The sequence below is a fragment of the Leuresthes tenuis genome, unplaced genomic scaffold, assembly GCF_036924035.1.
Source record: "Leuresthes tenuis unplaced genomic scaffold, fLeuTen1.0.hap1 SCAF_21, whole genome shotgun sequence".
Classification (NCBI taxonomy): domain Eukaryota; kingdom Metazoa; phylum Chordata; class Actinopteri; order Atheriniformes; family Atherinopsidae; genus Leuresthes; species Leuresthes tenuis.
This window is the reverse complement of record NW_027325375.1, coordinates 23,356,659-23,369,259: the sequence shown is the minus strand read 5'-3', so window position 1 is coordinate 23,369,259 and position 12,601 is coordinate 23,356,659. Positions and strand designations below refer to the sequence as shown.

Sequence of the window (12,601 nt, the reverse complement as noted above, 5' to 3'; positions counted from 1 at the left end):
CAGATTGTTCACGGTGGGCTGAAGATCAGAGAATAAGGGCTTTCTCTCAGTTTATTTTCTAACAGCTTTATTGTGTTACAAAAAAATCTTGTTAGTTTGTTGAAGCAGCATATATCCATTTTATTCTGTTTGTAATACATCTACACTTCAGATACTGAAAAATTCAGTCAGTCATACAAAAGTCTACCAAAACATACTATCCACGGCTATGTTTTTAATATGACAGAATTCACATCAAAAGCTACTCTCCACTAAGTAACTTGACTACTTTCTTTTGTTATTGTAGTACAGGTTAATAATAGTTTTACTTATTCAAAGAATTGCTCTGGTTTTTGATATTGCTTGCTGTAGTCTAATCTGGCACTTTAAAGCGAACCTATCCAATTACATCCAAGCTTTTAGAGCGAAAGTAACAAGTGTCAAAATATTTGCTGACCAAAAGAAAACTGACCAGACATGAAGCAACTTCATTATAATTATTGGACAAAGTACCAAAGTAATGCATGCATGCATTCAGTTGAATGGTAAAAGGATACAAAAAAAATCCAAAGACAACGGTCTCACTTTCATTGTGTGTCACTCTTTTCATCTACATATGCTGTTTCAACTCAAAGTATCAGCAGCTCTTTAATGAGAGACCGAAAAACAAAGCATTTTGTCTGCATTTCAGTCTGTGATTATGCAACAGAATGTTCTGCAAAGCTTTATTTGGCTTTGATTTTGGTTGCTCCTTTATTGAAGTGTAAGTGGTGTAAAAGCTTTAAGTTATCAAAAGTAAAAAATATCGATAAAGGATTGTTTTGTTTAACCCATGGCATCTGTTGAACATCAAGTTGGAACTTTGGGATGAAGGTTTTATTTTTTTCAAACAAAGCTTTCTCCTTTTCAGACCCTTTTTCAAAAAAGAATTACCACAAACATTATTACAGATCACCTCCTTGGAAATGACTCATGTAAGTCTTTGTAGATGTCACACTATGGCAAAGCATTCGACCAGACTTTATGTCTGCACTGGCACAACCTTTGGGCCAAAGTATTGCCAAGCCAATTATGCCTTTATGGATGCTAGCACAGTGGCGCTACTGGGTCTGATTGCTTTTGTTTATAGCCCACTGCTTTGCTATGATACAAGGGTTTCCTCAGTTTAACTCAGCTGCCAAATTTGGCTAAATGCTTTGGAGTACAGAAGCCTATTCTAGTTGGCAGGCATCTCATCATCCAAGGTAACATAATTATATACACAGCAGAGTTTTGTGTATGAGATCTGGGCCCTGTGTGCCGAGGGGAGTGGTAGAATATAAACATTGGCTGGGTGGCCCAGTCTTTGTCTTCGCTGTGGCCTTTTTAGTTCATAAGCACTCACAGTAGGTGACTTGGCTTTTTAAAGGTATACTAAAACAAGTACAAAAATTCTCAAAGGTACTTTATTATGGATACTTTTATGTAGTAACCATGTTTTTAGTGGTTTTTAAAATGGGTTCCATTGTTAAAAGTTGAAACTCTAGAAGATCTAGAAGTCCTATCAGTAGCTGGAAAAATCTGGTTTGAAGGACTGCACAGAGGCATTAATTACAGCAGCATGAGAGCAGGACAGTCCGCACCAGACAGAAACCCAGGTGCAGGCTGTGCAAAGAGGCCTCTGAGAGTCCACCTTATCAGAGGATGTCTGATGAAGGCTGATACGGTATACATGGAACGGCTTAGCCAAGTGGCAGGAGTAGTGTACAGGAAGATCGGTACAGAGTATGGGTTGGAAGTCTCAAGGCAACGAAGTCCCATGGTACCAGTGGTAATCGGAGCACTTCGGGCTTTGATGCCCAAAGTGGGAGAGTTGTTCCAACAGATCCCAGGAAGATCAGAGATCTCTGTCCACAATACCGTAGTCTTAGGAACAGTTAATCCTCAGAGTCATGGTAAAGAACCCAAGCTTGAAAGGAAGAGGGCACCCACTCTTTGCAGCGAAAGAGTGGCTGAGTGGGTAAATGGTTTTAAGTTAAATCAAGATATCAAGATCACCAATAATCAGATCAAGACTCAGAAAGCTGGTTTGGATGGGATTAGCAAGTGGGAAGCTAATGTTGACCTTCTGCAGTGCTTGTACATAATTAAAGCTATTTTACAGAGTTGAGCTGTTGGCATAACTACATTTGACATAACATTTTAGAAGCGCATTTGTTCAGCCGTCAGAGTGCATTTGGCTTGTTGGAACAATCTGCCTTTGGGGTCAGACTAACATCATGGGCTATACTGTCAGTGAAAATAAGAAAGTAGACAGCATTACCTAACAGAGGGCAGGAAAAACATGATTGAAACAGATACAGAATGGGGTTAAATGAGGTCACAGTGAAAGAGTTTACCGGTGCATAAAAGCAAGCATTTGGAAGCACTGGAGGGAGACATTGAGTGAGCAAAGAGCTGAAAGGGGGGACATAAAAAGAGCAAGAGAGGCAGAGAAAGGAAGCATATGCGAAAGAGAAAGACTAGAACATTTGAAGACAGGGAGAGGGAGTGGGCTAAGGTTGCTGCTTCAGTCTTAAGAGTTTACCCACTCAGAGGGGAAACATCCCTCTGCGGCTCCTCTGCTGGCATCTGCCACCACTGCTGAACGCAGCTGAAGCCCATCTGAGGAGCTCTTCTGTCAGCCGTCCAATTCCGCCACAGCACACACACGCCACACCACCACACACCAAACTACACCACGAAGACGAGGGAGTGAAAGAAACAGTAGCAGGCTTTGAGGCTTGAAGTCAGAGACAGAGCAAGAAAGAACCATCACAAAGGCTTGCAGGATAAAGTGGCTAAAATATTTTAGTGCCACAGTCATTGGAGGAGACTCAGACATTCACTTGCCTGTTTGAGTCAGGAACAGAAGACAGAAGGATGATCAAGTCCAGTTGGTTTTATGTTAAGTTCAAATACAATGAGAAGGTAAGTGTGTATATATATTTTTTACATTTTTTTCCCAGCCTGATTCCTCTACTCTGTAGAATTAATATTGACGCAAATTACATTAATTGTGAATGAAAATGTTAATTTATGGATTCATGGATACATTTCCTCTGTCACTGTTTTAAGTTCATTGTGGAATTTATGTCTTTAGGCCTGTAGAAAAATGGAGGCTAAATAATTGGCTCTCTGTGCAGGTTTGCCTGTGGAAATATTGACTCCTGGTTGCTGACGGTGCTTTTCTTGTAAATACAGTGTTTCACTTAAAGGGAGCCTAATAAACTGCAAATGGTTTATGTCTAATTCTATTTGTCATAGCACTGCTGTTTCAGGAAGTATCCTGAGAGCCTGTAGAGTTAATTATTGGATGGTTTGGTACAGTAAGAGGGTTTATTGTAAATATACAGTACATTAAGCAGCAAAACTGTTTTTCTAGCTTTAAAAGTTTTTTTGATTATTTTTTTTATTTATTTTTTTTGTTATTGCCTGAGATGTTGTGGTCTTGAAAATGACTGTAAACAGCTGTAAATCTTTTTTTGGTAGCTCTGTTACAGTTAATCTTTGTTGTTTAACTTGACAGTATATTCAGCATAAAGTCTGCCCAAATTTAATGTCAGAATAGAATGATAAAAACCCCTAAATTCTTATGGTGTGATATTTTCTACACAATGTGGGTTGTAAACCCCCCCCAGTGTAGATGTACAGCATAATAAGGGGATGACCCCATGTTGTAATGAAGCACAGTGATAAAATGTTAATGCTATGTGTGATCTCAGAGTCTGGACATTAGATCCGGTAACCTAATGGTATTAGTACACATCCTGTTGGTCTTCTTTGTGATAATGGCATTACAATGTGTTTTGCCACCCACAAACACTTTCCTGAAACACTTGCTGCTGTGCTAATAAAAGTAGCTGCTATTGCAATTACCTTCAGTCAGTTAACTATTCATTTAAACAGTGAGGCAGTCTGTCAGCCACCAGCAGCCATGTAGTCAGTCAGCCGTCATCCTGTTAAGTTTATGCATTTGCTCTCTTTGTGTCATGAACTATTTTGGTGGTAACCCCTTTGCTGATCAAGTTCTCCTCTTAGCATCAGGTGTCTGCCCCGTAGGATCGATAAAGCGATCTCATTACATAAAATATGGTCAAATGGCACACGCTGTGGCATGTGCTCTGCCTCTCACACTTTGTTGAAATGTTTGATGCTATAAAAGTACAGTATGGATAACAGCTCATTTGTGTGACTGTCATTGCCATATTCAAGCTCATCACATTAGATAAGTTAGTGTGCCAAGCGGCCACATGGGAGCATCTGTTTGTGCCCGGGGTGCTCCGTTTCCATCTGGTCTGCCATTTTGTACTTGTGCAGTCTTGAGGTGTAGAAGGGAGAACATGTCCGTTCTTTATCATTTACCACCAGATTTTTATTTATTTATTTTATAGTTTCTTTTTTATAGCCTTACAAATTATATTTTCACAACTATGTGGCTTAAGAATGGCTCCATAAAGATCCAGCTTCCTAACTTTGAACATAAATACTTTCCATGTCAAAGCACATTTGTCCATGAAAAGGAGGCTACACATGAACCCTGGTTCGTGTTATGTAAAATCTTATATTTTTCATGAAAGATATTAACGTAGAACAGTTATTTAAGTGTTGTTAAACAGAGGAGCCTGTTTAAAAAGTAATAAACCAAAGGTCTTAGGTCAAAGAAAGAAGTTACTGTAGAACCAGATACAGAAACAGCAGTGGAGACGAGTTGAAGCAAGTTAATAGGCTGTAAATCAGAAGGGATTTAAACTGTGGTTGATTCCTATGTTAAAACTAATGAAACATGTTTATGTATTCCAGACATTTACTTTCATGTTCTGTATCATGACTATCATAACATTAACAGCAGCTGTGCGTTCATCCATGCTACGTTCTTTATGGAAGATTGTAAGGGAAGATATAACCTGATCATTATCGTCTCTGAAGCCTCAGTTTGTCATCTATTTTCAGTCTTCTCGCATAAAAATGTTTAGTCAGTCTTTTGAAAATTTCCTTCCAAAATACAGCACACTCGGGTAATACGGTTTGGAGGGTTGAGTCACTCCAGCGTGTATTCGCTTAACTGGACTCAAATGAGCGGTCTGCAAATGCTCCAAAGTTTAATCTATTTGCGAGGTGTATTAATAATACGTCTGAATACCCAAGAAACCTGCTCTCATTCACTTTTTATTCCTTTTTGTCAGGTGCCTAAACATGTCGCAAATTGTGGCTGAAAATCATCTAGTTAAGGTTGCGGTTAATGGTCGGTTTAGATATTTCCAGACTTGTTGCTCAACTCTAATAAAATTCTGGTTTTATAACTACATCAACTGACAAAATCATTATTGAAGTAACCTAAAGACAATATCTGTACGATGATCTTCCACAGAGACTGTTAGAGGCAGCAGAGTTTCTTGTCACAGCATCCAATAGACTTCAGTAGTAACTCATTATTACGCATGAATACTGGGACAAAGATGGTCGTTTAGTTAAATGGCCAAGTAGAGACATAACCACAGCAATTGTTCACTCTTGCCAGTGTTTAGTGATGAATGAGGAAAGTTTTATCTTTGGCCTTTAGGTAAGTACTGTTAAAAGAATAAAACACAGTATATGGGCCTCATCCTTCTTATTCATACTTATATTTTTGTTTATAGTTTTTTCTCTTTGATAATTTTGATATTGCGCTAACATATTAAAATGCAAACCATATCTACTGTATATTGCAAAAAAAGGAAAATTCAGTTTGGTAGCAATTAACCTGACTTTCCTGTTTTTGCCTTTTTATTTCCCTGATGTCTGTGTTCCAGTTGAAAGAAAGTTTTCACAGGAACTGTGTGTGTGTGTGTGTGTGTGTCAGTGCTTATGCAGGGAAAGCTGAGTGTGTGTTGGTGTAGATGGACTTGTGCAGTCGTCTGCTTTTCCTGCTCCCAGCTGTCTCGCCTCAGGAGCAGCCAGCCTTCGTGTGATTACTTGTGATTGACAGGCTTGCTCTCAGCAGCATGCGAATAGGAAGTGACCTTAAACAAGCACTGCCATTTTTGACTGAGTGCCTGTCCCCCACCCTCTCAGCTCTCTAAAGAGATGGAGTGGGAAGGGCATAAATATTGTGGCCTCTGGGTCAACAACACTGGGTCATCCAACTATGGGGTAAGGGTAATTGTAACCCCTGTGTGTGGGCTTATGTCCTCCACTGACAAGTGAGGGTAGAGATTGGTGGGAGGCTGGAGGTGGGTAATGTTCCTCTGAGTTGCAATAGAACACAACACTCAGGTTCTGCTCTGTCTGCTTACAGCTCTTTGTCTTCTTTGCCAGTGCCAGGACCCCCAGTGGGCCAACTTAGGGGCCACAGACCCACAGAGGGCAAACAGCGACCTGTTTCGCACAGGACTAATTCAATTTAACACACACTGAGTGCCCTGTCATTGCCGTGTTAACTCTGGCCTTTCCCATCACCAGATGGCTGTTCTCTAAGAGACTTTTGTCTCAAAAGCGACTTGACTGATGACCTAATGGGAGTACAGTGAAACCGTGCAAGCAAGCAAATGTAATGAATTATTATTATACAAATTTAAAAATTGTGTAATTGTTAGATCAGTTGAAGTGGGTTGGTCCTTCTACATCTTTAGTACATACTGAAATATCTCAAGAGCTAGATGTGCTTTAAGAGACCACATGTCACTTGAAAATGTGACCTTCTGCGTTGACCTCCTGCCGGCAAGAAGAGCTGATTTCTTTGTGTGCTACATGAATAGAACTGAATATGTGGAATACCAAGCACATTGCAGTCAAAGAGCAACTGACTGGATTTGGATTGAATGTTTCTCCGTCCACACAAGCTCAGCCAAGTTTCTCAAGCAAAAAGGCAATACCAGAGGAAACAAATGCTGAGAGGGCGGCATGATATGGCTATGAATCAAAGGTAATGTTATTACAGAGTTAGTCTGACAAGTTTATACTGGGTTTGCTAGCATCTGGAGAATGACAACATTCTCTATTACTTATCAAAGTTTCACAAGGATCCCAATTTATTTCAGGGCTTATCAGCTGGATGATTGTAAATTTTGAGTGTTCACTTCGAAAGTAGATCAAATGTATTGGTTTATATGCTAATGACCATCAAGAATAAGTTTTTTTAATTTTTTATTTTCAGTTTGAGAGTCTGGAACTGTTTGTATATTGTAATAATTGCCTGAAGTATGGAAGCATTAGCTTCAGGTCTTTGTTTTGGGTCATTGTCTACCTGTACTTTGAAGCAGTGTCCAAACAATTTTGCAGACTGTATGTCTTTGTACACTTAACTCTGCCTCAACACTTTTTAAAACTGACGTCATATGCTTAGGATTATGAGCAGTTCTTTATCCCAAGATGGTTGTGTCCTCATCCACATCGAGGGAACAAGGTTGGAGAGAGTCAGCTGCCTCAGATTCTTGGGGGTCAACATCAGTGACAATCTGAGCTGGTCACATCATGTTGGTGTGATCACGAATGCAGCGAGACAACAGCTCTTTTCTTTATATGCCGGCTGAGAAGGTTTGGCATGGACTCCAGAATATTCACAAACCTCTACCGAAGCACCATCAAGAGTTTCCTGTCATCTCTACCTGGTACGGCAGTTGTAATGCTCTGAACCACATAGTTCTTTAGGTGGTTAGATCAGCACATTGCATTAATAGGACTGAACTGCCAACCATCCAGGACCTCTACAGACAGTGCTGTAGGAAGAAAGCCCAGTGGATTTTCTCCTATCCTAGCCAAGAACTTTTCAAGCTCACACTCAGCACCCAGACTGGCACCAGCAGAGTCAGAGACAGTTTCTACCCACGAGCCATCAGGCTTCTCAACACTTTAGCACACTCATTGTTCACATCTTACGCACACACATTGCACATGTACACATCAACACCATACCCCTTGCACACAGCCAGCTCAGCATTTTATCTATTCTGTGTGACATTTTATTCTCTATATATTTTTATTCTTTATTTCCATTTTTTACTTTATATTTTTGACAACATTTTTACTGTTTTTTTTTTGTTCTCTTTCCATGCAATATTTTAGGATGCTCTGAGTCCAAGAATGTCATTACTGGTAATGATGTCCCATTGTGACCTGTATATGACAATATAACTTTAAACTTGAAGTTCCACGTGTTCTCCATACTTTCCTCTTCCTGTAATTAAAGTACAGGTTGTTCCTAGTTTACTCAGTGCTGTTCCAGAATGCTGAGCCACAGGGGCAGCCATGGTACAGCTGCTAGAGTGGTTGTCTTCCAGTCAAAAGGTCGTTAGTCAAAGCGTCCTTGGGCAAAACATTTACGCCCACACTGACCCTGGCATGTTCATCAGTGTGTGACTGTAGAGATAAAGCGCTCCATACTGTGTTTATAAGGTGAATATGTATTTATCCATGTATGAATGAAATAAGAGGCACTGTATCAGTGTATGTGTAAATCAGATAATGATCACATGTAAAGTGCTTCGTCAAATCTAGTTTAGAAAGGACTTGTATAAGTGTGGACCATTCATTATTTCAGAGCTTTTACCCAAGTCCTGTCTGGGTTTTCTGAATAGTTTATACCTTGTTGTGAGCTGTTTGCTCTCATGTAGATTTCTCTTCATGATAAACCTGGATAATCGTACCTACCTCGTATTGAGTGTTAAGCATTGACTCTGTGTAGAAACGGGTCTTTTCTTGTTGCCAAGCGTGTTGCTTTAATCTCTGACTGTCTCAAACTGTTTTCTCCTCTAAATGTAATTAACCACTTTTAACGACTTATTGTTACTCACGGTGTGTTTTTGTAGCATTACACAAGTGTGTTTAGTAGGTTTACATATACGGTTTACTTCAATTAAATCAGATATTGTCATTCTGACCATATTTATTACAAACTTACTCAAACATCGTATTGCATTAAAATCTAAACACAAATTTAGAATTTCTTCATCCTGACTGATTTTTCTGCTTATTAGTGTTAACTTAGGCATGACATGCTTGTGTTGTTCCCATAATATGTTGTAAAACTGTTCAGATTCTTACTTCTTTTCTGCAGTATCCTAACATTTTTTGAAGGTACTATAAAAATCTTCAGTGGAATAACCATTAAATCACTATGTATTTTGGATCCTTGATGGCAACCAATTTACTTAAACCCAGTTAGATAAGATGTCCCAGATGTAACTCTCTGCTGAGGCTAGCCAAGCCCCCCCCTTATTGTTGTTCCCACATAGGCAAAGGGGTTGAGGATTGTATATTGACTTTGTATTTACTCTGCCTGTGTGCGGGGCTTTGCTTGTTGAATCGTAGAGGGCGACCATAATGAATATGAAACACAGACTAGGGTGAAGGTTGTCATTAAGAGAGGCTTATTGCAGTCTCTGATGATGCCACAGTATATTATGATATATGATAGATACACAGTGTGCAAGTCGCTCTTGGGTGGTATCACACATCTCAAACATAAACTTAGGGAGTTGAAACCAATGACAGACATTCCTGTGGGCCCTCTTGCAAAGAGAAAATCTTCAAGCCCTGTGGGAGTCTGCTGGGTGGTTTGTGGTTTGCATTGAATTGTGTTCAGTGCTTTACAGGATTCATCAAGTGTAGCCATCCCAATAGCAAAAGCTGTTCCCTTTTTCTCAAATGATATGAGGTAATCTGCATGAAAGTTTTATCCCTCTGCCCATCCATCCATGCTTGGAGGACTTTAATGAGAGTTTATTGGAGCCATTTTAGCCAAACTACTTTAATTTATTTATGCTTAAAAGTTGGAACAGTAAGAAGCTTACGAGACTTTTGACCTCGCCGATGCCTTTCGCAAGGCAACCAATCAGTGTTTTGTTTTTTTTTCTTTTCCAGAAAAGCATTATTACTTACAGACACATTGAAATTCTAAGAGAGCACCCCACTGCTTGCTGAAGGGATTACTGGTAAATCCCTACAAACTCCAGATGTTTACTCAGGCGACACACAGCAAGGAAACATCCCCCATCCCCTGTAAACATCTGTCAAACAAAAGCCCCCACCACAGATGAGACAACAGAAGCTTACAGGGGAGGAAAGTAGCTTGACTCGTCAGATTTTCACTCTTTTAGATCTGTTTGTCCATGATGAGCTTTGCGCGGCATCTCATGTGTCTGCTCACACTAAGCCTCAAAGTGGACAAGTGTTATGCTATGACTGAAATATTCGGTGGTTAAATGGATGAGGAGGCTCTGAGGGCAGGATGATAAATTTGGCAGGATTATAATCATTAAGTATTGCTAAATCCAGAGCTTCTCTTGGCAGATCAAATAGAGAGAGCATTTGTAGCCTGTGGTTTCAATGTTAAAGAATCATTAACAGCTACATCACAAAAAATTCTGAGATTTAGAAACTGATGCATTCTGAAGGCACAGGATCACTTTCTTCTTTCTTTTTTTTATGGGTGTGTGATGTAAGTTGCCGTTTCTGTTAGGTACAGGCCCTGGACAGGATCTCATATCCCCCTGCCATGTTTGTGTTAATTTACTGGCTGTAAACACAGTGAGTGGGCTGCAACAAGACAGTCCCGGCCTCTGTGTCGCTGCTCTCTAGCCTCCTCGGTGGGACTCTGAATAGATAGGAGCGGCTGACCAGTGTCTGGATCACTGAACAATTGCAGTCAAGAGAGAAAGCAATAGAGCGCTTGAGCCCTCAGCATAGCCGCAAGAGACATGCCTGACAGATGGATGGAGCGAATGACTGGATGCCTAGCCAACTGGAAAGACAACCTTAAACCGTGCAGGCAGCATGCTTCTTAGTGAGGTGTTGGGCCACCAGAACAGCTTCACTGCATCTTAGCATTGATATTTGAAGTCTACTACTGGCAGTAAGAGGGGGCGATGAGGCAGTAAAGAAGGGGTGATGCCTTCCTGCTTCCCAGAAAAATAACATAAATGTGTCTCTCATTGGCGTTTTAAGACCCTTTTAATGGGTGCCTTAACACCAGTACATTTCAGCTCAGTGCCTCTAAAAGATGGGTCTAATATTAATATGGTTCATATTGCTATTACTTGAAATTTCTTCTCAAATGCTAATGTTGCCGCTGACAACTACCAGGCCTCGGACTGGCTGCCAAAAAAAAGGATGATTATTCTTTAGTGACTGACATTGAGTGTGGCATGTTATAAACCTTAACTGTGCTCAGATCGTTCATCGTTTCAGTTTTATTTGTAAGATTTTCTTTGGTCACATGGTCTATGGTCACATCAGTTCAGAAGTAGTTTTGGCATTACACTTCTTGCACTTATTTTTCAGTCATTATAGAGTTTACCAGCCTTTGAATACGTCCTTATGTGCATTACATCTACAAGTGTGCCAACTGATTATTTTCAAAAAAAATACTTGCCTATCTCCATCTCTCACAAACTACTAGTTGTCTTCATTGAATGAATTGGTTAGGGTGAGATTTAGGGTATTAGTTTTGTATTTAGGGCCGATCCTTATTCCCTTATGCCAAGCATTGTGAGGATAAGTGACATTTTGCAAATACTACTGGCCCATTTTTGAGTTGATTCGACAATGTCTGTTTCATATGATGATTCTTCTGTTTCTTAATGATATGGTAGACTGTGGATCAGGGACTGGAACTCTTTTTCACTGATGGTCAGCCATAAAAACAGTGTATTATATTTTCACATATTGGTTATTTGGTCCATCGGTTATGGTACAATAGACTGAAGAAATGGTTACTTCTGAAGTTAAGTGTATCATTTTGGATAGAGGTTTGCTAAAACATAAAAGTTTAAATCACTTGCTTGTCATAAGTAGTAATTTATTAGGATTTTTAGGGCTGTAAATCAAAGTATAGTTAAGGATAATGTCTTATTCTAATCCAGTGATGGCTGTAGTTTTGCAGGGAGGGTGAAGGGCATACATTCTCAGTGGGGTTTGAGCACCTCAAAAGGTGTAACCCAAGAATTAACCCTGGTTTCTCTCTTGTTAACCTGCCACCTTTGGATATTTTTAGTTTATGGTGCGGGCAGAAGGGGATGTACATCACCTATCATCACAAACACCCAGCCTGATAGCTTTGGCACCAAATAAGGTGCTGGATCATTCAGTGATCTGTAAAATTATCCTTCACAAGCTTTCTCCCTTTCATCATCCACTTCATTGTTTTATTTAGAACCATTAATGTGAACATGAACTCATTTGGAAATGTTTTCTAAGAGGATAGAAGTGAGAAGTAGAGAAATACAGTAATTTTCTCACAGGAGGTGCATCACCATTGGCTTAATTTTTCTCACTGGGTGGCCAATATTCATCTTTTGTGTAAGTCTATAAATGCAGTCTGTCTCTTGGCACGCAGATATTTGTTCTTCACAGTTAAATCAGGCTGACTCTCCATTTAGAGGTTGTCATGTTAATTTAGAAATCAATCGTGGTAACTTAATTTGCAGAATGTTGACCAGTTTTTGGGGTTTTTTTTCCACTGAACTCCATAGAGCATCACATGTTACAAGGACTGTATATGACTTGCCTGTAATCACTGACTGGAGGTACTTAAGTGATAAATACTCTCATTGGCCATTTGAAGACTGTAAAAGACTTTGAGTCCTTTAAAGTGAGATTGAATTAATACATTATCACATTAACATAG

General features: G+C 39.7%; 1 protein-coding gene across 7 annotated transcripts in view; it reads left to right on the top strand.

Moving 5' to 3' along the window:
* Positions 1-12,601, top strand: part of auts2a (activator of transcription and developmental regulator AUTS2 a) — a 278,438-nt gene that overhangs the window by 86,670 nt on the left and 179,167 nt on the right. The window contains exon 1 of one of the 7 annotated variants that reach the window (XM_072374259.1): positions 2,564-2,928. The exons of the other annotated variants lie outside the window; for them this stretch is intronic. Coding sequence (XP_072230360.1) covers positions 2,881-2,928 — 48 coding nt within the window. The 5' untranslated portion in view covers positions 2,564-2,880. Of the gene's footprint in view, positions 1-2,563; positions 2,929-12,601 lie in introns of those variants that run through there. 7 annotated transcript variants of the gene reach the window in all.